This window comes from Elgaria multicarinata, chromosome 16 (genome assembly GCF_023053635.1).
Source record: "Elgaria multicarinata webbii isolate HBS135686 ecotype San Diego chromosome 16, rElgMul1.1.pri, whole genome shotgun sequence".
NCBI lineage: Eukaryota > Metazoa > Chordata > Lepidosauria > Squamata > Anguidae > Elgaria > Elgaria multicarinata.
Window position 1 is genome coordinate 12,423,724 of NC_086186.1, and position 24,344 is coordinate 12,448,067.

Consider the following 24,344-nt stretch of genomic DNA (forward strand, 5'->3'; position numbering starts at 1 on the left):
CAAGAGGACACCAGTAAACTCTCAGCAACTAACCATCTAATTCAAGGGTGGGGAACCTTAGGCCCAGGACCAGATCCGGCCCTGCTGGGGGTTTCCCAAGTGGCCTCACATCCTTTCCAAAACCACCAACCATTGGGTAGTTTTCCAGCTTTTGCTCTGTTTCCCCCCATCATTCTAAAAGATTGAAATGGCTCTCCTAAGACTAAGTTACTAGTAGTAAGAGCATTCTTGCTGCAATAGGCTAGTATGTTTTTGTATATTTTTTTTGCCCCACCTAAAGATTTTGATAAAATCTCCATCCAGTTTCATGCAACCTGAAGTCAAAGCCTCCTGATAAAATCCTGAAACGATGATCTCTAAAACAGGATTTCCTAGCTCTAATGGAAGCAAATTTTACATCCCGACCTGTCTCAAAACCTTGAGGTATATACTTTTTTTAAAAAATACAAATGCAAATGTCAAAGAATTTGATCAGATATGTAACAAATTCTTCCTAACTTAACTCTGGTCATCAACTCCCAATCTAAATGGCTAAGATTTCACTGCGTTTCCCTATCAGCCTTTAGCAAATGTCTAGGAACCTCCCCCCCAATAAATTGTGATCATATGAAAAAAATTTATTAAAGCCCGGGGTGGGGGGGGGGGAAGCTGTGTTAAGTCAGCTCTCTGTATGAGATGCTTCATGGCCTGGAGGATTGGGTCCATAATGGAAGCTCAGCTTAATATTCCAAGTCTTAGATTGAAGGTCATAATTATTTCAAGACTGAACCAGTGGCCACAATGGTGTCTTTTGCTGCAGTCCCATGAAAGCACAGGAAAAACCCACAGAATGCAACACTGCAAAGGACTCTGGCTTCCTCAGAATATCAGCTTGCAGTAAGAAAGAAGCTGTCTTTTGGTTGCTAAGATATGCTTGAACGTGTGGGCAATGCTTGGTGAAGTTTCAGAAGCAGAAGGGCTGCTGAATATCATTTCTAGGAGCCCTAGAGAAGATAAGCAGGACTTGATGGCTTTTTGCCCCTCCCATGTCAGCACAATATGCCAGCTACAAAGAAGGAACTGATGCAAACTGGATGCAGCTCACAGAATTCCGGTGCCTGTATGTACAACTCTTACAATCACAGAAGCTATCTTCTATTGTAACGGCCATTTAGCACAGTCACATCTGTCTTATTCAGAAGCCCCATTAAGAGCAATGGATCATACTTCCCTGGTTAAGTATGCTGTAAACTACAAACTGCTTTCAGACAGGAACCTCTTAAATTCTGTCAGTACAACAATGCAAAAACATCAGAAATAACAAGGGTGCTATAGGTACCTATTCTTAAACTAAGCAACAGCTGTATCCAACCCCTTCCCCAGAATGCCTTCAATGATCAAATACTTCCTTAGAATGCAGAGCAGAGAAGAAACTGGAAATATATTTGTGTGTGTTCATACAACATGATTCCCCTTGTGTGGATAATACTCCTTTAATCCCAAATCCCATTACACATTAATACTGTTTTCAGAGAAGAGGAAAGTATCTTTTTCTTCCAAGAGCATCTAACCTTCTAGAAGGAAAGGAAAGGAACCTCTCGTGCACTGAGTCATTACTGACTCTTGGAGGGACGCCAGCTTTCGCTGACGTTTTCTTGGCAGGCCTTATAGCGGGGTGGTTTGCTGTTGCCTTCCCCGGCCGTGACTACCTTTCCCCCAGCTAACTGGGTACTCATTTTACCGACCTCGGGAGGATGAAAGGCTGAGTCGACCCAAGGCGGCTGCCTGAGAACCAGCTTCTGCTGGGATCGAACTCAGGCCGTGGGGAGAGTTTCAGCTGCAGAAACTGCTGCTTTACTGCTCTGCGCCACACGGGCTTTGACTGAAATTAAATGCATATGTATTAGGGTTGGCCATTTCAGCTATTCAACATAGGGGTTTTGTTTTGGCTTTTTGCATAACTGTGTAGTCAAATTGGCTTTCTTCTTGGAAATGCAACTAGAGTTAGCTAATTTAAGATCAAGACAAAGCATACCTAGAGAGGACAAGAGGGTTTTTTTGAACAAGGTAACTTAAACACACAGGTGTAGAGAAAAGATGCAAATACTGGGGTCAAACAGCAATGAAATGCAAAAAAAGTATATATTCAAAAGGAAGAGCAAGCGGTCACAGTAGCACTAACAGATGATAACACAACCATCTTGACGATGCTAATAAATTAATTAACACCTATAGAGGGATGGGAAACTATTGTGAATCCCTTTTTAAAAACTGGCTTTCCATTGGCTGTTTTTCAGTTCTCTGGTACAGAGGCCAATCTAAGGACATGTTACTTATTTTTGTTAGAAGATCAGCAATTTCACATTTGAGTTCTTTGGGATGGATATCATCAGTGTCCAGCAGTGTGCTAGCTTTCAATTTGTCAAGAAGCTCAAGAACTCATTGAATTCTTTTTAGCAGGCAGCCAAGACCCATCTTTTTCACCTAAGTATTGCCTTTTAAATTCTGACTACTGATGCCTGAAATAGTTTTCATTGCTTTTTATGCTGGTTTAGTGTAATTTTAACCTGCTAAATTTGGTCGAGTGTTAAATGTGTTAGTTTGCCACGTTCATTTCTTTTTAATAGAAAGACAGGATAAAAATTGCTGAGAAATCCAGTCAGAAAACCAAGTAAGCTCAAAAACCAAGAAATGTCACGGTAAAAATAATTAAATACGAGTGTACGAAGAAGAGAGCACTTTTAGGAAGTCTAGCAATCCAACAGGGTGTCTTCATCTCTATCATATACAAGCTTTCAACTGCTATTAGCTTTTATCATTGGAAGAAGACTTAGGTGGTGTCACTGCAGAAGACATTGAACACTGATGGAACATTGTGTATCTAGTGGAAAGAGCCCATGATCCACCTTGAAATAAGGAAGGTACCAGAGTGGATTATGCAGGGATCCACACATGTAGGGCAAGCCTTAGTAGCAAACCTAAGACAAGTATACCTTCCTCTTAAAGTCGCTGGACATATGAGGCAATTCAGAGGGAAGTCTTTCACTTCACACCACATTTTCAGTAAGTTCAGACATGGTGGTCTCAAAAAAGACTGATACCTCCCATGTTTTCTGTTTATGCCAGTAAATTAGAGAGAGGCATAAGATCCATCTTTTGCCCAGTAATGATTCCCATGCACCCCCAAGTTCTCTACAACGTGGTTGGGTATCAGGAGGCTCCTACAAGAATGTATACTTACTATTGTGGCAACCACATTTCTGGACTCCGATTTAATGTTTGTGTGGTTTGACTAGCAGAAGAAATGAACTGGCACTTAATGCTGCATTTTTACCTAGGGAGGTCGTGGGCTCTCCCGCACTAGAGGCATTCAAGATGCAGCTGGACAGGCATCTGTCAGGTATGCTTTAACGTGGATTCCTGCATTCCTACTCTACTATTCAATGATTCTATGATGGACACCTACAAAGGTTGCCATGTTTCTGTATAATAAATTCAGATGGAAGCAGTGGTAAATGTTTGAATTGCAGCCACTGATCATGGCAGCCCCCAGACACAAAGGGTCCAAGGATTGGTCAAAGACAACAAACCAGTTCAGTGGTATTATCTCCTCTAGGAGCAAGTCTTTTGTGAAACCAGTAGGTCTTAATGGCCCAGTTATGGTGAGAAGTGTAGCTGAGAGGGAACATGGAAGGGCGGGAGAGGAGCTGATGTTAAGATTTCTGCTAATAAAAAAGTGTGGGTGCTGCATGTCCATGAGGCCACGCTCCATGACACCAGTAGCATTCAAGTGGTTGGTGGCAACCCAAAAGTGGGTCGCAGTATCAGTCCAGATGGGTTGCAACAAAGTTATTGCTGCCATGTTGGGCAATTGTGAAATTGGGTCACATAGGGTTGACTTTATTATTATTATTATTATTTATATAGCACCATCAATGTACATGGTGCTGTGCAGAGTAAAACAATAAATAGCAAGAACCTGCCGCATAGGCTTACATTCTAATGAAATCATAATAAAACAATAAGGAGGGGAAGAGAATGCACCAAACAGGCAGTATAAAAGTCAGAACAAAATCTAGTTTTAAAAGCTTTAGGAAAAAGAAAAGTTTTTAGCTGAGCTTTAAAAGCTGCGATTGAACTTGTAGTTCTCAAATGTTCTGGAAGAGCGTTCCAGGCGTAAGGGGCAGCCGAAGAAAATGGACGAAGCCGAGCAAGCGAAGTAGATTGGGATTTTCTCTCTCAATATTGGTTCCCATTCTGAGATCAAAGCCTGTGGGAGGTTTACAAATCCCCAATAGCTTCCTTCTACAAAAGCTTACTACAAGATTCAGTTTATTTTCACGGCCTCACTCATTATCTTTGGATTGTGTGTTCTCTCCGTGCGTAGATAAAGTGACAAGTTGAGCCCTGACCTCCATTCATAATAGTCATGTAATGAAAACCATCGTACAGAACTAATTTTAAAGCTTTTTTAAAACACTAGCTAAAAATGCTAGCCTTTATTTAAAAGGCAGTGCAAATTTGATTGTATCTTAATACTGTTGTAGCAGGCAAAGTTTAATGGCGCTGAAGGTTGCCTTGATAGTCCCAGCACAGTTGCTAAGTACCCTTCTTTTGTTAGGAAAATTGGCTGATTTCTCTCAATAGCTGGCCTTTTGAATGGCTGGAAAATACCTGAAAGAAAAATACCTCTCCCTCCACTCGTTAAGGATGTGATCTAGGTGTCTCTGTGAAGAAAAACTTCAATTTGATGCAGACACACTGATGCAGTGTGTGCTGGCAGCCATTTTGAGCATTCAAACAATGATGGCGGTCACTGTGACTTATAGTAGGGTAGTTTATGCAAGGGTTAAACAACTCTAGCATACCCCTATAACAGCCCATAGGTTGTTTAACCCTCATATACGCTATCCTTGTTGGATTCGCACGACACAATAAGCCATAGGCTTGAATATACAAAAGGGTGGCCGGAATGCACCAAAACCCACCTTGGCTTAAATGAGCAACAATGGACTGTGATGATCACACAAATTCAGTTAAATCGTTCATTTTCGCTCTCCAAAGGGAACAAAACCTGCCCTCCTGGAATTTCTCATATTTCCCATCTAGAAAATCTGGACTTTGCCTAAATTCCAATTATTTATTTATTACATTTCTATAATTTCTGACCTTGCAGAATGTATGATGTGTTTTAACATTGCTTTTACTATGCTTGTTGTAACCACTGGTTGAAACAATAAAGCTTTACTACTACCTGGTAGTAGCTCCCTCCTTTCTTTTGTGATGGGTGTTGTGCAGACTCCACTGAAATCAAGAGAATTATCCAGCAAGGTATTTATTCGTCGGAAAATATCTGCATTGCTGCATGTGGTGAGAGCTGGAACGTCTGAGTTGTTCCAGCAATCTTTCGTGGTTCTTCCAACACCTTCCTTCTAGCAAGAAAAGGGACAATATTAGCAAAAGCAGAATTTGAAAGCATACAGCAGGGTTAAGCAAATAATGCCCTCCAGAGAAGTTCTGGACTACAATTCCCATCAGCCTCAGCCACCAGAGATTTATAATTCAAAATATCTATACATGTTTTACCCTGTGTGGAATCCTTTGTTCCACACAGGGTAATAATAAACCCAGTTATTTATTATATGTGGATATTTGTTAACATGGGCAATTAAGAACTAGGGAGGTTTTTGCAAGCCAAAGACAGCCTGGAATATTTGATTTGTAGGTGTTAGATACATATAGGAGGTGGAAGCTGAATTTAGATCCCCGTCAGTGTGGCCTTTTCAGGCCAATGATCAATGATTCCAGCATCCCGTACTCCACCATCCAGAAATGCACAAGCATGTGTGTGTGTGAGACAGAGAGAGTGAGTGTGTGAGAGAGGGAGAGAGTGTGAGTGAGTGTTGTGTCCCCACATGCAATGTTTCAGACATTGACAAGGGCAGGCAAGGAGGATATGAAGATTAGATGGCTCAAACTGGTGGAAAAGATACAGGTTGCAGCCATGTGAAGCAAATCTAAACTCTCACTACAGTAGGTCTTCTACAAGTTTCTGAACCTCTTCAACCTATATTTGAGTCTCCAAGGTTTTCTACAGCCACGAGGACTAGAATATTTAGCGAAATCCAGGATACTAAATTCTATAGCGGATACATGCAACATACATTTCACTTTATACCAACATTACCGCCTGCTTATTTTCAATAAACGATGCCATCACCAGCAAGGGAGAAACCTGAACACAGCACATTCCTGACAGTATCTGTACTGTCACAATACACAACAAGGACAGCTTAGCTCACTTCAACAGCTAGTGAAAACTACGAAACGAGTAACAGGTGATTCATAGGAGGCAGTTAACGTCATCTCATCCAGCAAGCACTTCTGACATCCCAGCTAATGACATTTAGTGCCAACTTGATAAACGAAATAAGTAAGGCTATCCATCAAAGTAGCCACATTTGTACGTAACAGTAAGCCAAGATTCCTGGCTTACTGTGAACGAGCAATAAATCCTTGTTTAAGCATTATGGCAAATGCAGATTGTGTCTCTTGCTAGCTGGTTGATGTAATTTCCAATTCAAGATGACCAGTCACCAGCCATTAAAAGAAGTTTTTCCTAAATGCTCATAGTGATGGAGAAAAGCTGAAAAGTTCTGCAGGAACACTCCCAAGATGACAAATCCACAGCAAATTCCATTTCAGTATATGATTTTGTTTCCAACGTAAACAATTCTAAAAAAAAAAAAATGCAAGTCAAAAGCACAGGATGAAGCATACTCTGGGAATGGAACAGGCAAGGACTGCTCTAACAGAGGTCCAAAGCTATTCCGAAGTCCCAAAGACATCCTATGCATGCTTAGTTAGGAACCCTAATCCCCAGCCAGGGGCATGTTGAGAGTTGTAAGACATTTTTCTGTCTAACTATGCATAGGATTGTACCCTAACTGCTTGTAGCAATACCTTACCCCATGGCGCCTGTCAACAATTTTGTCCTTAGCCCAATCACAAAGCATTCTACTCCTGCACGCAGGTGGGATAACCAATGAGAGAGACAACAGGGCAAAACTCAGACTTTACCAAGTCATGTGATACCCTTCTTCCAGATTCTGTGCTATAACCATACTGTCTATGAAAGCTGTTGTTCTGTTCCTTAGAGCTAGCAAGAAAAGGGGTTCGAAACATCCTTAAAAATAAAATAATTCCTATATGTATGGCTTTAAAAGCTTCACTATTTGCAAACAATTTTATTTTTAAATGCATGTTCTTAATTAGCTTCATGGAGTAATCCTCATTGCAAATGTTTTGAAATTTGATTAAGAAAGTCCTGCATCACCTTTAGAGACTAGTATATTTTGACAAATACTTATTTTACAAGCCAGGGTCTAAGTTAAGTTAAAATTTGCATTCTCTCCAGTATGGCGTAGTGGCTAGTGTCGGACTGGGAGTCAGGATATCCAGGTTCTAGTCCCCACTCAGCCATGGATACCCACTGGGTGACTTTGGGCAAGTCACAGACTCAGCCCAACCTACCTCACAGGGTGGTTGTTGTTGTGAGGATAAAGTGGAGAAGAGGAGGATTATGTACACTGCCTTGAGTTCCTTGCAGGGAAAATGGAGGGATATAAATGCAATAATAAAATAAATAAATAAAATTCTCTCCTGCCACTACTAAAGTATTTCATTTAAAGTTCAGAAACAATTCAGCTCAGAAAACACACTAATCTTAGTGCCACAAACACACTCCATGATTACATACACTTGGTACAGACACACAATTTATTTATTTTAAAATTTTCAGTGCTGCTCTTTCATTGCCAAAGGCAATCTTGGGGCACAAGGATTTACTCCCAGGGCAAAGTGGGAAAATTCACATGCCAAGCAACTGACTTTTCTCCATTACAGTACATGCCTGGCAATTAAACATTTGAAGCCTGTTCCTAAAGTTTGATTTGGACACCAGGATTTCACAATTATTTTTCCAACCCTGAGCCCTACTTTTTAAAAAATATAACTGCTTTTTGTTACACTTGTAACCCACACTTCTTGTCTAGGATCTCAAAGCAGCTTGTATAGTTAAGGTGGTTTCCCATCCAACCAGTTCTCAGCGCTACTCACAGATCATAGAATCATAAAATAGTAGAGTTGGAAGGGGCCAATAAGATCATAGAGTCCAACCCCCTGCTTAAAGCATACGTGACAGGTAGATGTCCAGCTGCATCTTGAATGCCTCTAGTGTGGGAGAGCCCACGACCTCCTTAGGTAATTGGTTCCAATTACCTAGAGTGCTCTATTTCTCATACTATTTCCTCCTGTGTTTCTTAAACGGTAGAGTCCTTTAGGCTGGTTCAGGGAAGGCCTGCCTAAATAGTCCAGGGAGAGGGACACCCAGAGTACCACAAGACATTTCTGGAATTAATTTGCCATTTTCCTCACAAAGACAAATGCAGCATCACCAACATCCATCTCAGACCTCAGTGAAAAAGCATAGTTAAAAGCAAATTTCTTCTTTCTAAGGCTCTAGGAGGCAGTATTAATATTCTAGCTCCTACATAGGGACTTCCTCCTTTCATACCCAATATCGTATTTCAGGCCCAACAGCACTTCAGTGATTATGACCAGAATGCCGGACAAAGAGATTTTGGGGTGTGTGTGTGTGTCTTCTCAGAGAATGTAGTGCCTTTGTTAAAGTCCTGCTTCTTTGTAAGCACAGGACCTACTTCCAGAAGAATTACTTGCTGATTACGCGCTGACTCCGGTGTCAGTGGGGTGGTGGGTCCGCTCTGGGTTTCAGTCAGAACTCTAAACATTTTATTAGATTGTAAGCCTATGCAGCAGGGTCTTGCTATTTACTGTTTTACACTGTACAGCACCATGTACATTGATGGTGCTATATAAATAAATAAATAATAATAATCATCATCTTGGTACAATCACCATCTCTCTGTTTAACTCCAGCCTCAAATATAAACCTTGGCTTGGTAGCGTTCAGCAACCAAGGCCAGTGAGTGCAGGTTGATGGAGGAAAGCTAGAGTATTATCTGCCAGTCTAGTAAAACGACAGTCTTAAAAAGCTGCAGGCTAGTAACATCTCGAGGCTTATTTACAAGATCACCTTAGTCTTGTCACACACAGAACAAGCTGAGAGGATGAAAATGGGACTGGGGGGGAGAGAGGTAAAAAAAATCTCTTTTAAGAAAGGTAACATGTCATAAATAAATGCCAAGTGAGATGAACAGGAGTCAGTCACATACACACTAGCCTGTACTAAAATTGGTATTCCAGGATTTCTGATCTCCTCCTTCCAACAGCTACTATTTCCACTACTGAATTTCCTCCTGCCCAGTAAAACCTGGAGCTATGAGCCCAGATAGAACAAACCTTGAGGGAAAACAAGCAGAGAACTCTTCCCCACCCCACAATGATTGAGTAACAGCTGATACTCCAATTGGCTTTCAAGTAGTATTTGGTCAAATGTGCCAAATATTAGCAAACTATTACTACATATACTGAATTTTTTTTTGTTTGGGGGAAAGAGAAGCAAAAGGGAGGTTGGGAGGAAAAGAGGAATTAGTAGAAAAATTAGGCAGTGGGAAAAGAGGAGAGTTAGAGAGGTTGAGAAAAGCAACACAATTCGATGTTGTTTTGCCAGTATACAGCAATATATACGAAGGAAAAAAAGGGAGGGACAACTATCCCATGATACACATTGGGATAGAAAATAGGACGCGGCTCTGAAAAGATTAAGGATAGACAATTAAGCGCAACTTTGCTTTTTCAGGAAAGTAAACTTCACGTCACTCCTGCGAAAACTGAACTCAGGAAGGTGGGGAGGCGAGCGCGCGCTCCTCATGTGTGCTGCTGTGGGAAATGTATATGCGTACACGTGTTGAGGAGGGAAGGAACGCGGGGACCCCGCGAAGCACAAACCCCGGCCCGCAGGGGGGGCGGAAGGCCAACCTTTTGCAGGCTCTCTTAAAACGTTCCCTCTCGCATTAAAAGCACTCTTTAAAAAAAAAAATCCCCCTTCCCTAGAAAGAGACGGAAGAAACCACGCGCGTCTCGAAGGTCGTGTGAAGGCAACCCGCCAGCCACGCCCCGGCTCTCTTTCCAGACGGGGAGAGAAAGCCTCGTGCGTCGGCTGCCCCCTCGCGCTGCAAGACCCCCAGAGACCCCCCACCTCCAGGAGCGCGGGTGGGTTAGTTCTGCCCCGCACATGTGCCGCAGTTCCCTTTCGCCCTCAGCCCGCGCTTTGCGCCGCCGCCGACGCTTTCCCCGGCCTCGACTCACCGGGGCTGGAAAAGCCATTCCGAGCCAATCCTCCGGAAATCCTGCACAAGCGCCGGGCGCGGGAGATTTATACCTGCGCATCCGCACGCGGCATTCGCTTTCCCTCCTCCTCCTCCACGGGACCCGCGAGGCGCCGAAATGCAAAGGCGCGCGCGCGCCCCCGGGCTTGGAGTGGGGGAGATAAAGGGCCGCGTCGCTGAGCGCGCGCGCGCGCGCCCCACCCAGCCACCCTCGGCGTGCAAGAGTTTGCAACCCTTCCCTGCTGAGAGGCTGCTTAGAAGCAGGCGCCGCTTTGCTCCCCACCTCCGATTCTCCCGGGGAAGAGAGTTGCTTTAAGCACGTGCGCCCGGAAAAGCAGACACGGGATTGGGGGCTGGAGGTGGTGGGAGGACTGTCGGGGGGAAAGATAGGAGCGGCGCCTTTTGCATCCGTTGCTCGTGTGAAGCCCCGCAAAAGTAAATGAAATTGCACAACCGCAAAAGTAGGAAACGTATCGTTCTTTATTTGTTTTAAACCGCCTATTTCGGCCACCGGGCAACGCGAGGCGGTTAAAAAAAAATACACACCAGCAAGATTTGCAGCGGCTGAATTATGAAGGCGTTGGTGGAGCTTTATAAAAGCCCAGGAATCAGAAGCAGGAGACCTGCAGCACATTACAACTATTATTATTTTTAAAAACTCCTAAACATTTTTACTAGGGAGTAGGACCCATAGAATACAATGCGACTTACTTCCGAGTAAGCATGCAATAGGATTACGCTGTAGAACAGTTTACGCCACAGCTGTCGCAATTAGTTACAACAAAGAATAAAATTGAAGTTACTGGATTTTATGAAAATAAACGGGATTCTTGTTATAGCATTTTAAAGACTAGCAGAGCAGTTGCATGTCTGGATTTTTGATTGCAAATTTAAGGGCAGCGACTTGTTTTTATTGATCTCTCAGCAACCTAGGAGTCTTTCCGGCTGAAAGATGCTATAGATGCTATTAAATGAATAACTACTCAGAAATAAACTCCGCTGCATTCAGCGGGACTTACTCCGAGGTACTTGTGAATAGCATTGCCGCCTTAAAGTGCCCCAATACTGCTATTTTAGCTGCGACAGACTAACAGCACATGCCTATTCTAAGCATGTCTACTCAGAAGTAAGCCTCGTTGAGTTAAATGGGATTCACTCCCTGGTAAGTGTGTCTGGGATTGCACTTTACCACGGTTATCCTTCTAAAACTGCAATCCTATACCCACTTACCTGGGAGTAAGCCCCATTAAATTCTGTGGGACTTACTACTTAGTTAATAGGCTTGGATTTATCAAAAGTCGATTACTAAATATAAGGAAGTTGTAGAAAATTGGAAAATAGCAATTGTGTGTTAAATTAGTTCTGTATCTTCAAGGACTGATTTTGATAATCACTCCTTGGTTATCAAAATCAAAGATTGATTTTGATCATCAAAAACCTTGGCAAATAAAAAATGTTAATTGATACCTATAGTAGCATGGTCACCTGAAAAATAAATTGAGTGAGGAAGCCGTAATTTAGATGCCACCATTACCTAGATGCAGTGTAAGATTGCCGGTCTCAGGTGGGAAATTTTGGAACACCATCATTACAAGGCAGCAAACAGCCAATTACTGAGTTTATTATATAATTTTACTTCCACTGAGTGAGGTGCAACTTTGGAATTTCCATCTCAAGCACTGGCATACATGAGGGACCTGGCTTCCATACCGATGCCCACTGTTTCAGAGCTTTGAGATATTATTATTATAATATTATTATTAATATTATTATATTTATTTGTATCCCGCCTTTTGCCCAATACTGGGCCTTTATCCAACCCCACCCACCGAAAACCCCAGCTCTCACTTTGGTACCAGGGAAAGGAAAGTATTGGGCAAAAAGCGGGATACAAATAATAATAATAATAATAATAATAATAATAACAACCACTAAGCTTAGAGAGCGCTTCTTCAATATCCATTATAGTGTTGCAGCATGACAGGGCAAATTTCTACTGTGGCATCATTGCTTGTCCTGTTTTGCTGAACAGTAGTAGCTCTTGAGAAGGCCTCACGGGACATCACTGTTGGCCTTCCCCTGGGTCAGAGAGTACTAAAATACCTTAAGAACCTTGTAAGTCTGGCATTCCTTCCCTCTTTTCCTTAATGGAAGGAGGACAAAAACCGGAGTCTAATGAGGACTGAACATGCTCAATGGCTTGCAAGTAATTCAGGGGTAGACCCCGTGCTTTGAATGTGGATGGTCCCAGGTTCAATCCTCAGAGGCCATACTAGCTGGAGATGGTTGTAGTAGTAGTCCAGCAAACTGGGAACATCAGACTGGGGTGGATGATAGGTAGACCAATGGACTAAGGCAGCTTCCTATATATTAACACGGGCAGATGCCCTTAACCCTTCTGGCCCATATATTCTCTGAGCAGAGTCTAGACTAGTATTCATGGATGTGGTGTTGCCAGACAGCCTGTATTTCACATGTCATCCTGCTTGCTTCCAGAATGGGCCTACAGCCTTCCCCAACCTGGTGTCCTCCAGATGTGTTGGACTACAATTCCCATAATTCCTCTGCACATGCTCCAGAGAAGAGTTCATCCTAGGCTCCCTCTTTATGTATTATTTTTCCTGGAAGTCTTTGTCTTGCAGAACAAACATTACTGCCTGGCCTGCAGGTTGAATGGGCACTGTCCAAATCCAGCCCACTGAATTTCCCAATCTGGCATTGTAGGGTTCCCCAGAAGCCTCCCCGTCCCTGGTCCCAACCACTTTCTCCCAGCTATCATGCTGTTCCTCCCACCCCAATTCTAAAAAGTTGAAATGCCTCTCCTGAGGCCTATTTATAGGCAGTAAGACATTTAAGCTAAAATATATTGGTATTTTTTGGTGTTTTGACCCTACCTGTTTACCTTTGGGCCTGCCTACTACTGTCCTAAAGGAACAATAAGTATAGCAATGGGAATTCTGAGAGCTGGTGTGGTGTAGTGGCTAGAGTGTTGGGTTGGGAGATCCGGGTTCTAATTAGTCCCCACTTGGCCATGAAAACTCACTGGGTGACTTTGGGCCAATCAGACTCTCAGCAATCACAGACTCTCAGCCAATCTACCTCACAGGGTTGTTGTTATGGGGATAAAATGGATAGGAGGAGGATTGTGTACATTGCCTTGGGTTCCTTGGTGGGATAGAAGTTGAATAAATAAATAAATTCGGCCTAGTTTTATTTTTGCAGATATGGTAGACTTTTCAAACTCTTATTATTTTGAGGGGGTGAGGGAAGGGAAGCATAGGAAAACATGACAAAAATATATAGATCTGAGTTGATAAGCCTGCATAAATATCAGTATATTTACACATGTATGTTCATGTATACATACATATTCACACATATTTGTGTGTATGTCACACACATGCACACTATACACACACAATTAAGTCCACTCTATTTTAAAAGTATGCATTAAGGCGGCTAAGCCAGTAGATGAGGCAGAAATGTCTGTGCTCGCAGGAAGGTGTTTTCTCACCCTTCTGATGTTGGATGAGACGTGGGTAGTAGTAGTAGTAGTGGTAAGAAGAGGCATAACGGAGCTTGTTTCAGTGTCATTCTTATACAGACTTTTTACCACCACACAGAAGAAACAGCAAACAGAAGAAGTGAATTTCAGGACAAATTTTTATTGAATGGTCTCTGCCCATAATAAATAGAGCCACAGAACAGAAAAACTAGGGAAAGGAGGGGGGACCCATCGCACAACAAGGATGTCAGAGTCACACAGGGATCTTCAGTACCTTCTACTTCTGGGTTGGCCCACTTGTAGGCCTAAACATGTGGAGCGCCACAGCTCCCATGATCCCTTGTCATTGGCTATGCTGGCTAGGGCTGATAGAGGAGTTGTAGGCCAAAACATCTGGGGCCACAAATGGCCCAGCCCTACTCTGTTTGCTGCTGAGCTAACTTCTTTTATCTATGTGGGAGGCTGGGCCTCATTTCCTACCCCGAATGGTTTCCTATCTGTCCCCCTACCTCAGACTCAACCTGTACTTTTATGTAGGGACAGGGAGACACAGCAAAGTAACCTGGGTGCAGGGAGACAGGTGGCTGAATCAAGAAGGAAGGGGTCGGATGTCTGAAATGGGTGCGACAAGAGATAGAGAAGCCATCCGGTCACTGCGTCAAGGAATGGATTATGTCCTTCACCAGCATGGTGCCAATTAGCATCTTCTCGCTGTTGATGGTTAGGTGAGCCATGTTGCTCGTCTTCTTCTCCAGTGTGATGAGGATGAGGCTTCCACTACTAACTGTCTTCGCAGCAAACCTGTCCAGAGGAAACAGCCCAAGAAAAGAAGAGGTGAGTGCAAATGTTAGTAGAGCAGGGTCCACCACCTCTTCGGGGGGCACACTTGGAATTTTGAGTGTTGTGGGTGCTCTCACAAAATGGCTACCCATTCATAAAATGGCTATTATGGTGAGCATGGCTGATCACAAAACAAGCATTTCCCAGAAGGAAAACTGGTGAAACTAAAAGAAAAGTAACCTGTCCAAGAACCTAAATACAAGGCAGAGGTGGTGTAAAAACAGACTTTTGAACCCAAATGACAATGGCGGTAAAGGACGGTACTTCGCTTTGTAATATGCTAGAGTCCCAGCTAAAAAATAATAATTTTAAAAAGCTATAAGAAATAAAACAAAAACTAGTAGAAAATGTTCAGGCAAAAGAATTTGAAGTCACTAGAGAGATAGGAAATGCTAGGAGGCCAAAGAGAGGATTGTGTGTCTTACTAGGAAGTAAATAATCAGCATGCCTATATTCTCTCTCAGGGACGTAAGAAGAGCCATGCTGGATCAGACCAAGGGTCCAACTAGTCCAACATTCTGTTCACACAGGGGCCAGCCACAGCCCACAGGAAACCCACAAGCAGGACATGTTAAGAGCATAAGAAGAGCCCTGCTGGATCAGACCGAGGGTCCATCTAGTCCAGCACTCTGTTCACACAGGGGCCAACTAGCTGTTGACCAGGGACCAACAAAGCAGGACATGATGCAACAGCACCCTCCCACCCATGTTCCCCAGCAACTGGTGCACACAGGGCTTACAGCCTCGGATACTGGAGGTAGCACATAGCCATCATGGCTAGTAGCCATTGATAGCCTTCTCCTTGAGGAATTTATCCACCCCCCCTTTTAAAGTCATCCAATTTTGTGGCCATCATTGTGGTAGTGAATTCCATAGTTTAACTATGTGCTGTGTGAAGAAGTCCTTTTATCTGTCCTGAATTCCCACCAATCAGCTTCATGGATGACCCCGGGTTCTAGTATTATGGGAGAAGGAGAAAAATGTCTCCCTATCATTCTCCACACCATGCATAATTTTGGACACCAGCAACTCAACAATATAGGCATACTACCTCTGATACCGGACTGGTAACCATTTATAGCCCATCCCCCTTTTAAGGCCATCCAAATTGGCGGCAAATCACTACATCTTGTGGTTGTGAATGCCACAGTTAAAGAGCTATCTTCCCCAACCTGTTGCACACCAGATGTGTTGAAATACAACTCCCAGCATCCCCCAGCCAGCACAAGGTTGGAGAAGGCTGGAAAAGATGTAGGCTCAATATGGCTCTGGTGTTGTGCAATTAGGGCAAATAGTTCGAAATTTAGTAGCCCGGCGATCTAATTGGCCTATTCGCAACCCTCTTCCCAGAGTGTAGCGTAGTTAATAATGCTGGTTGTAGGTGGCCTGGGCACAGCCTCTTCACTATGCTCCAACACAGCGTGAAACTACAACTGGGAAGTTGTGTGCGTTAGAGGCAAATATATATGTGCTAGAACATAGCCAGTAGCACAGGGTGAGATGTCAACCTTTGCCCCTTAAGAGGGGAATGCCAATGAAAGAAAGCAAAGCTGGGATCAGGAGAAGCAGAGCTGGCAATGATCTCGGCATGCAGTGGTCTTCTCCTCACCGGTATTCTTTGTCTGAACCGCAGGGCACACGGCTAACATTAGCCGCAGCGGTCACTTGCTGCACAATCACGTGGTCACTCTGGCATTTGTCCGGTAGAGTCAACTTCTCCGTGATCTCACTCATCCCCGTTAGCTTCCCTGGAGGACAGAAGTGGGGGTGGGAGGAATCAGTAGTCATCTGGGCAGAGACACAAATTCTTGTTGAAAAGGACAGCCTATGGCTCAGGAGAAAAGGTTTTAGAAGAGGAAGGGGAAATCCGCCTGCTGGCTGGGCCGCAAGCCATCCCAGAATGGGAGAGTTATGCTATGTATAACTTCATGCCACCTCCCATTTTTGTCCTGACATGAAAGGCTGCAATTCCCAGGCCCTAAATTAGTCTTCCCTAACTGGGTGCCCTCAAAATGTGTCGGACTACATCTCCCACCATCCACAACCAGCATGGCTAATGCTGGGTGTGGTAGGAGTTGTAGTCCAACATATCTGGAGGGCAACTGATTGAGGAAGGCTGTCCTAAACATTTGATACTGGCAGCATAAGTATTTGAAATATATATATTTTCTCCTCTGCTTCCCGAGATTTGGAGCCTACAACTTTCCCAGCTGAGTAGATATGCCTGGGCAGTGCTTTCCTACAGATTTCTTGACCATCCCTCAAGGGAAAAGGCTGCAGCCTACAATGGCTAAGGCAATCTCAGTTCCCAGGATTCATAGTCAAATGCTGGATGTGTCCAGGAGATGACCTTACACCAGAGGTGAGCCACTTGTGTTCTTCCAGATGTTTTGGCCTACAACTCCCATGATCCTTCACCTTTGGCTATGTTGGATAGGGCTGATGGGAGCTGTAGGCCAAAATGCTTGGGAGGCTCACAAGTTGCCCACCCTTGCCTTAGACATTCTTCCCACTTGGTGCTATTGGGGTCTAGGATAGATGCAGCTATGCCTGCAGCTGCCTTCTCTGCTTCCCCACGTCTGAAAACGCACTTTAAAATGTGTTTTTTCTTTGTTTACATTTTGTTTTAGTTTTATAATTTGAATTGGAGATTTTTAGGCACGTCGTTTCGGGAGCTGCTTTAAGTGGGAAAGCAGCATATAAAACCTTTGGAATAAAATATGCATACCGTTGTCATTTTTTTTAACACAAGCAGGTTTGCCATATGAAACAAATAAACGTGGCAGAGACTGCAGAACTAGCAGCCACTACAAACATGGTAGCGCTACTAGTCTAGCCCTTTGTAGGTATATATAGCCATCTGCACCTGCCTATCAATAAGGCTGGCTGCAATCCTGAATTTTGTCCCAACCTCTTAGCCCTCTGAAAATAGGAGGAACTGGATAGAAAAGCTTTCTGACCAGACTAGGGTTGTCATCAACCACACTGGAAGCTGTTTGCTGATCTTAATTAGAATCAGGATTGAATTCAACAACCCTGATCTGGATTTGAAAGCTGACTCATAGGGAAGAACCACGTGGGAAAACCTTTCCTGGGCTGAACAACTTCAGGTTGCAGCTGTGCATGTGTGTGTGTGTACGTGCGGGGGTCTTTCTGGTTTGCATGACTGAACACTTCCACATGAAGAAACATAAAAAGTTGTCCGCACATAGAAAAGTAAAATGTCAGGGAGGAGGCTAGGCTGAACCTTCCTCCCCAACACACTAGTTTTCTACATGCAGGGGATTTTTTTTACTATAAACATTCAAACATGCAATGCCTCATCTGCAGCCTTAAGCAATACGTTCCAGGAAAAGATTTACAAGATGGTTTTGCTGAATGCCTAAACCAGGAGTAGGTAACCAGGTGTTTTGGATTGCAATGCCCATCAGCCTCGCCAGCATGTCAGGGATTATGGGAGTTGTAGTCCAAAACACCTGGAAAGTACTGGGTTTCCTATTCCTGGTCTGAACTGACCCTTAGTTTTGTGACATAGCCCAGGGGACGCACGCCACTGTGACGCGCGATGCCAATAAATTTTAAGCCAATTTATCTGATAGGGCAAAGGCAAATGGATTATAGGGGCAGTGAACCACAAAGGGGGCAGCCCCACAACTTGGTGGCGAGAGCAGGGTAATTCTTATTTGACCCGTCCTACTTTATATGTAATATAAAATAGATCCCCGTTGAAGGTATTGACTGGAGCTATCTCAAGGGAAGCCATGGGATGGATGCAGGTGGTAAGAACACCTGCATAAGCAAAGCTACGGCTGACTGGAAGTGCCTCGCATGCCGAGGGAGTGGCATCATGTTTTAAAACCTTTCAAAGGAGGGGAGACTCAGAAGCCAAGGACATTTTTAAAAAACATGCCTACCATCATTCCACACTCTCCGGGGTTATATTTTTACCGGCCCTCTGAACGGCCATCTCAAGCAAGTAGGCTTTGGGTAAATTATCCACCAAGCCCTCTCCCTGCAGAAAAGTGTGTGGGGGTGTGTGTGTGCATCTTGGTGTATTACCAGGGGTGGTGCTTGGAGGATGCTACGGGTTCAACATGCCAAAAGGCTGCCTCGCTGGACCATGCAGAAAGTTTGGTGTTCAAGAAGCAGCCCAGGGGGATGCCAAGTGCTCTGCCAAGGTCAAAGGAGGAGGAGGAGGAGGAGGGAAAATCGAGGGGAAGGTACAGGAGGGAGCTCAACGCAGGTCCACCTCCCCCCAACCCAGGAAATCTGATGGTGCCTTTTGTGTCTCAGGAGCAGCATGCAAAGTACGTGCAACTCTACTGCGAAGGTAGGCAGAGACAGAGAACTTAGGGGTCTGTGAGAAGGAAAAGAAGCTGGAAGAATTAGTGCCTTTCCCCTTGCTTCAACACCAAAAACCCCGGAGCCAGCCCAAGACTTTTTTTTTGCTGCCTGAGGCAAAGGGCAAGGTGGTGCCCCCTCCCCAATTCATGTACAGCAGCTGACTGGCCTGGCAGTTGAATCCTCCTTCCGCACTGGCTACGAGAGTTCATCTTCTACCACACCTGAGGGCAAAAAGGCCAGCTTAGGGGATGCGGAGCAGTCCGAGGGGCACACTCAGCTCTGCCCTCCAAAGCTACTTTCTGCCTCCAAGCATCCACTGCCTGAGGTGGCTGCCTCACTCTACCTAACGTCAGGGCCGGCCCTGCAAAACCTTCACATTGCAATGAAGCCTGATGCCCACCTGTTGCTCCAAAACATTGTCTATACTACTTGCCTGGAGCCAATTCTCACTTGCCAAGCTGGCTAAGAGAGTAGGAAATAAGCTTGCCAGCCCTGCTCCCAGGTGATCCTTTCGTACACTAGGAATCCAGAAAGATTTTGGGCCAAATCCGTTCCTTTAAATCCATATCTAGCAGCTACATTGCTCCTCTCTCTCTTTTCATTTTTACACTAGAATAGGTGTACGGGGGTGCAATCCAGATCTGCAAAGCCCCATAGCCCCCATGATACGTTCCCAATCCAGATTGGGGGAAGGCTGTGCCTACACTAGGATAAAAATGAAAACAAGCCGTAGCTGCTAGATATAGATTTAAAGCAATGTTTGTTTTGGTCCTTATACCCTCCTAGACTCCTCATGACCTTGTTTCTGGTCTATTAATCAGGAGACAAGGGAAAGGTATGGATCCAGAGAGCAGAAGGGGAAACAAGGTGTAACTATGATGGAAGCAGCACTAATACTAGAGTTATGAGGAAGGAGGAGGAGGAAGAGGAGGAGGGATGCGTGTGCCTGAAGTGAAAGCAATGCTAGTGGCTCTAGGGCTAGGAAAGGGGGAGTGGGGAAGGACCCCCAGGGTAGAAGCAGTGCTATTTCTATGGCTAGAAGAGAAGAGACACCACCACCCAGTGGAAGCAGCGCTCGCACTACGACTAGAAGGAGCAGACAGCTGCAGCATCCGCAGGAGGTAGCTACCTTTGCTGGCACTTACCCACACCCATCCTTAACAGTTGCTCTAAAGAAAAAAAAGCGAGAATGCACAAGGCAGCGGAGGAGAACAAAACACATGGTTAGCGTCAGCTGCCGGCATGGCACAGCCCAAGGGTGGTCTCCCCACAGCCATGGCGAGCCTGGGCGGGAGAGGTACAAGGTGGGTTTCTGGAGGACAGGTCCACCCCACCCTCACGGGTGCCTCTCTCCCGTTTTCTCTTGCTGGCCTGGGACAGGAGATGCCCAGAGCAAATCCACGAGAAACTGCAAGTGGGGACTGAGCCAGGCCGTGGGACAACGGAGGGCCAATGCCTCAGGCAGAGTTAGGCTGCTCTTGCAAAGAGCTGGAGGCAAAGGGCACCACGCTCAGTGTGACCTGAATATGGTTTACTAAGAAGTACCCACAAGGCTCAGCAGGGCTTGTGGACAGAGAGGTGTGGGGCGGCAGCCTCAGTGTGGGAGGAGGCTCAGTCCAGGGAATGGGTATAGCTACAATTATTTAAGGGCATTGGTCTAGTAGCGTCTTTTCTGAGGGCCCCATAGAAGCCTTCATCGGGGGTGGAAGGGATTGACAGGAGGGGGATAAAGCCCAAATGAGCCAGGGTGGTTCTCCTCTGCCTAATATAGCTTTGCTTCTGTTCGAAGGGCCATGGGAGACCCCTGCCTGTGGCAACACAGGATGTTGCTGTGAGATTCTGTCTTCTTGACAGCAGCTTTGGAGCTCGCAGTGGAAATTTGCCCTCCATCCCTATGCAGTTATGGGGCGTGCGGAGAAGAGGGTGGAATCACACTTCCCCCCTCGAGCCCTTACCTTGCTCCTTCTTGAACTCGTTCTCGCTCATGAACATGGGAGCCATGAGTTCCCCCACTGGGGGCTGGATGGACACGTAGAACTGGCGAGTGTGGGTGCTGAAGGGAGAAACAGACCGGACCACGTGAGCTACATGCAGGCCTCAGCCAGAGAGAGCAGCTCGGCTTTAGCAAGAAGTCACCCCGCCTAGAGCAATGGAAGACCACCAATATCTATCCTGTGCTTTGTGCCGCTCACCTCATCTGTCTTTCCCATAAATGTGGCAATATTTCTCTGTTTCTCTCTTTCCACCGGCTTCCTTTCTCTAGTATTTGTTTCAGAATCTTACTTTCAAATGCTTGTCCTTCGTTCTCCCATTTTATCTTTTTACACTTTAATTTTTCTTTATGCTTCTTCTTTTTCATTTATTTATTTATATTTATATACCACTTAATATTAAAATCTCCAAGTGGTTCTTCCAGAGCTCAGGTTGCCTTTGATATCAATCTCTTGCTCGCACCAAAGATTTCATCTGTGATCTCAACACCACTGTCCATATTTTTGGGGCAGCATCTTAGCTTTGCAATGGTTATACCATTCATGTAACCCAGTCCCTCCCTCACCCCATACACACACACAGAAGCTTTTCAAAACACCCCCATTTTTCCAAGGCCTTCTATAATTTGCCAAGATTTTAACTCGGTGTCTCTCTTCCTCCATAATCCTTCCTTTCATCCACTTTCATTTCTTTTTTTCTCATGAGTTTCTTTAGACTGTAAGCCTGCAGGGAGGATTTTTTTTTTGCTATGAATGCTATTTTTTATTCTTTACAGTACCTTGGTTTGGCTTTTTTGGGTGCTTAAGAAATAAATGTATATTATTCAGCTTCTGACTCAGAAAGCTAACAGGACCCACCAGGTAGCAAGGACAAGGAAGATGTGATGCTGATGGAGTGGATCGCGAAATATTGCTACGTGTGAAATTTTGGCAAGACTACAGCAGCAAAGCTCCTGCCGTTTTCTCGTGCTAGAGGATCTCTGGTCCACCTCCCCGGCCCCTTTTCGGAAGGTGTAGGATAAGATACTTACCACAGCTGGAAGCTGGCGGCTTGGGTGGAGTCACAAAAGTCTATGCCCATAATCACACTGACCGTTTCACCAGGTGCCAGAGACTCTGCAAGCACAGGAGAAAAGGCCCTGAGTGAGACGTCATGGCAACGGTTGCTGATGGTTCACACTCTGCATCAGGAGGCAAAGAATGTTAAGAGCCGCTCCAATGGCTCTCAGAGCTTCCCAGCTGGCATTGCACAACGGCCTGCTCTACCCAGAGCTGCCTGGATTTTTTGATTCTCCTTGAGGGCGTGGCTATGGGAGAGGGGATGCTGACAGAGAAGATTGCAGAATGTTGCTACGTGTGGAACCCTGGTCGTCTTAAGGGTAACGCAACAGGGAAGAAGAAAGAGCAAGGGGACAGGATCTGGCGGAGGAAACACTGGGGCCTGCTCCAGTTGGACTTCCCCTCCTTCGGGAGCAGGACAATCCCATCAGCCCTGTTCCCGGTCCACTTAATTTCTCTCTCTCTCTCTCTCTCTTTCCCTCTTCCCTCCTGGACTCCTTTCCTTGTGTGTCATGTCTTTATTAGACTGTAAGCCTGAGGGCAGGGACTGTCTTTTTTGCTAAGTAATTGTAAGCCGCTCCGAGAGCCTTTTTTTGGTTGAGGAGCGGGGTATAAATATGATAAATAAATAAATAAATAAATAATTTCCTGTTGTTTTCTTATGCTGAAGAAACTCTGGTCTGCCTCCCTTTGATGAGTACCTACACTCCGAAATGTACCATTATGCCACTGTAATTTTTTAATTATAAGATTGTAATGGAGGTGGTACCTAACCCCGGTAAGGTTAAATAAAATAAATAAGATGAATTCAGCAAGCTGCTGGAGAGGTTGTCAAAAGAAAGGAACGTATTTACATATGTGGTGGGAATGCGAATTTGTACAAAAATTATGGAAAATGGTGTTTAATGAGATAAAAGAAATTTTAGGAATGGAGATTGAAGAGACACCTATAGTGGCATTGTTATCATTATATGGAGAACTGAATTGTAATAAAGAGACAAAAGAATTGATAACGAATTTGTTAACAGCAGCAAGATTAATGATATCTAGGAACTGGAAGGTTCAAGGGGATTATAGAAGATTGGTATAAAGAAATATGGGATATTGCTATTAATGATAAATTAACATGTAATATAAAAGTTAGAAGAGGAATGATAAAAACGAATGATTTTGAGGGAATATGGAAACAGTTTCTAGAATTTGTTTTATCAAAGGGGAGAGGGAAAACGCCTCCAGAGGAAGCAATGAGATTTTGGAAACATGAATAAGATCCCGTGTGTGGGGAGAACACTTTTCTGTTAAGTATGATTACGTTAATAGAATTAAGTTAGAACAGCGGTTCTCAACCTGTGGGTCGGGACCCCTTTGGGGGTCGAACGACCCTTTCACAGGGGTCGCCTAAGACCATCGGAAAACACATATTTCCGATGGTCTTAGGAAACTGTATTGACTGAACTATGTCATGTATCATCTTTTGTATTATTAAAGCTATTGTTATGTATTATTTTCATTAGCAAACCATCCCATGACAATGGATTGTGTAGAGAAGAACGAAAATAATTTTATGGTTGGGGGTCACCACAACATGAGGAACTGTATTAAAGGGTCGCGGCATTAGGAAGGTTGAGAACCACTGAGTTAGAATATATGTTATCAAATGTATATTTTATATAATTGTGTAGTATGTAGTATTGTTTTATTTGTATTGATTTGTATTGATGTTTAATAAAAAGTTAAAAAAACAAACACATTATGCCACTGGTGAGAGAGGAAGAGGTAGGATTCCCAGGTGCTGTTCTCCACCTATTCCCAGAGGGAGCCATTGATGGGCAAGTTAGCTTCCACTCACACACACACACGGCCTACCGATCTCCTTGAATTCCTGGACACGCATGCCCGAGAGCAGCTTGGGCTCATGGACGCGGATATTCTTCACCTCGGCAGCGGTGTTGTTGGAGATCTGAATCTGCACGGCCACCATGCGGGAGTCAAGACTAAAAGGTTGCCGGCTGAAGTAATACTCAACAGAAAGACCTTCTCCCGTCATGCGATGCAGCAGCTCGTATGTCTTCACCGTCCCATAGACAGGACTGATCATCTATAAAGCAGGAGGGGGAGGAAGCGGGGCAGGGGGAAACACCCCATAGATGCAGTGAGTCCAGGGGATTCCCAACATCGGTGGGCCCATATGGAACTTTGGTGTAGTGGTTATAGTGTTGAGCAAGAGACCCAAGATCAGGTACCCAGTCTGCCCTGAAGCCCAATGGGCAACGTTGGCCGCCATCTTTGTACCCTAATCTACCTCACAGGGTTGTT

General features: G+C 44.5%; 1 protein-coding gene across 4 annotated transcripts in view; it reads right to left on the reverse strand.

Moving 5' to 3' along the window:
• Positions 1-13,934: 13,934 nt before the first annotated feature.
• AP3B2 (adaptor related protein complex 3 subunit beta 2) overlaps positions 13,935-24,344 on the reverse strand; it is a 46,388-nt gene continuing 35,978 nt past the window's right edge. For all 4 annotated transcript variants that reach the window (XM_063142889.1, XM_063142888.1, XM_063142890.1 and 1 more), the window contains 5 exons: positions 23,895-24,126; positions 22,001-22,085; positions 20,934-21,031; positions 16,244-16,382; positions 13,935-14,595 (listed from right to left, as the gene is read on the reverse strand). In XM_063142889.1, coding sequence (XP_062998959.1) covers positions 14,445-14,595; positions 16,244-16,382; positions 20,934-21,031; positions 22,001-22,085; positions 23,895-24,126 — 705 coding nt within the window. In that variant the 3' untranslated portion in view covers positions 13,935-14,444. The remainder of the gene's footprint in view (positions 14,596-16,243; positions 16,383-20,933; positions 21,032-22,000; positions 22,086-23,894; positions 24,127-24,344) is intronic.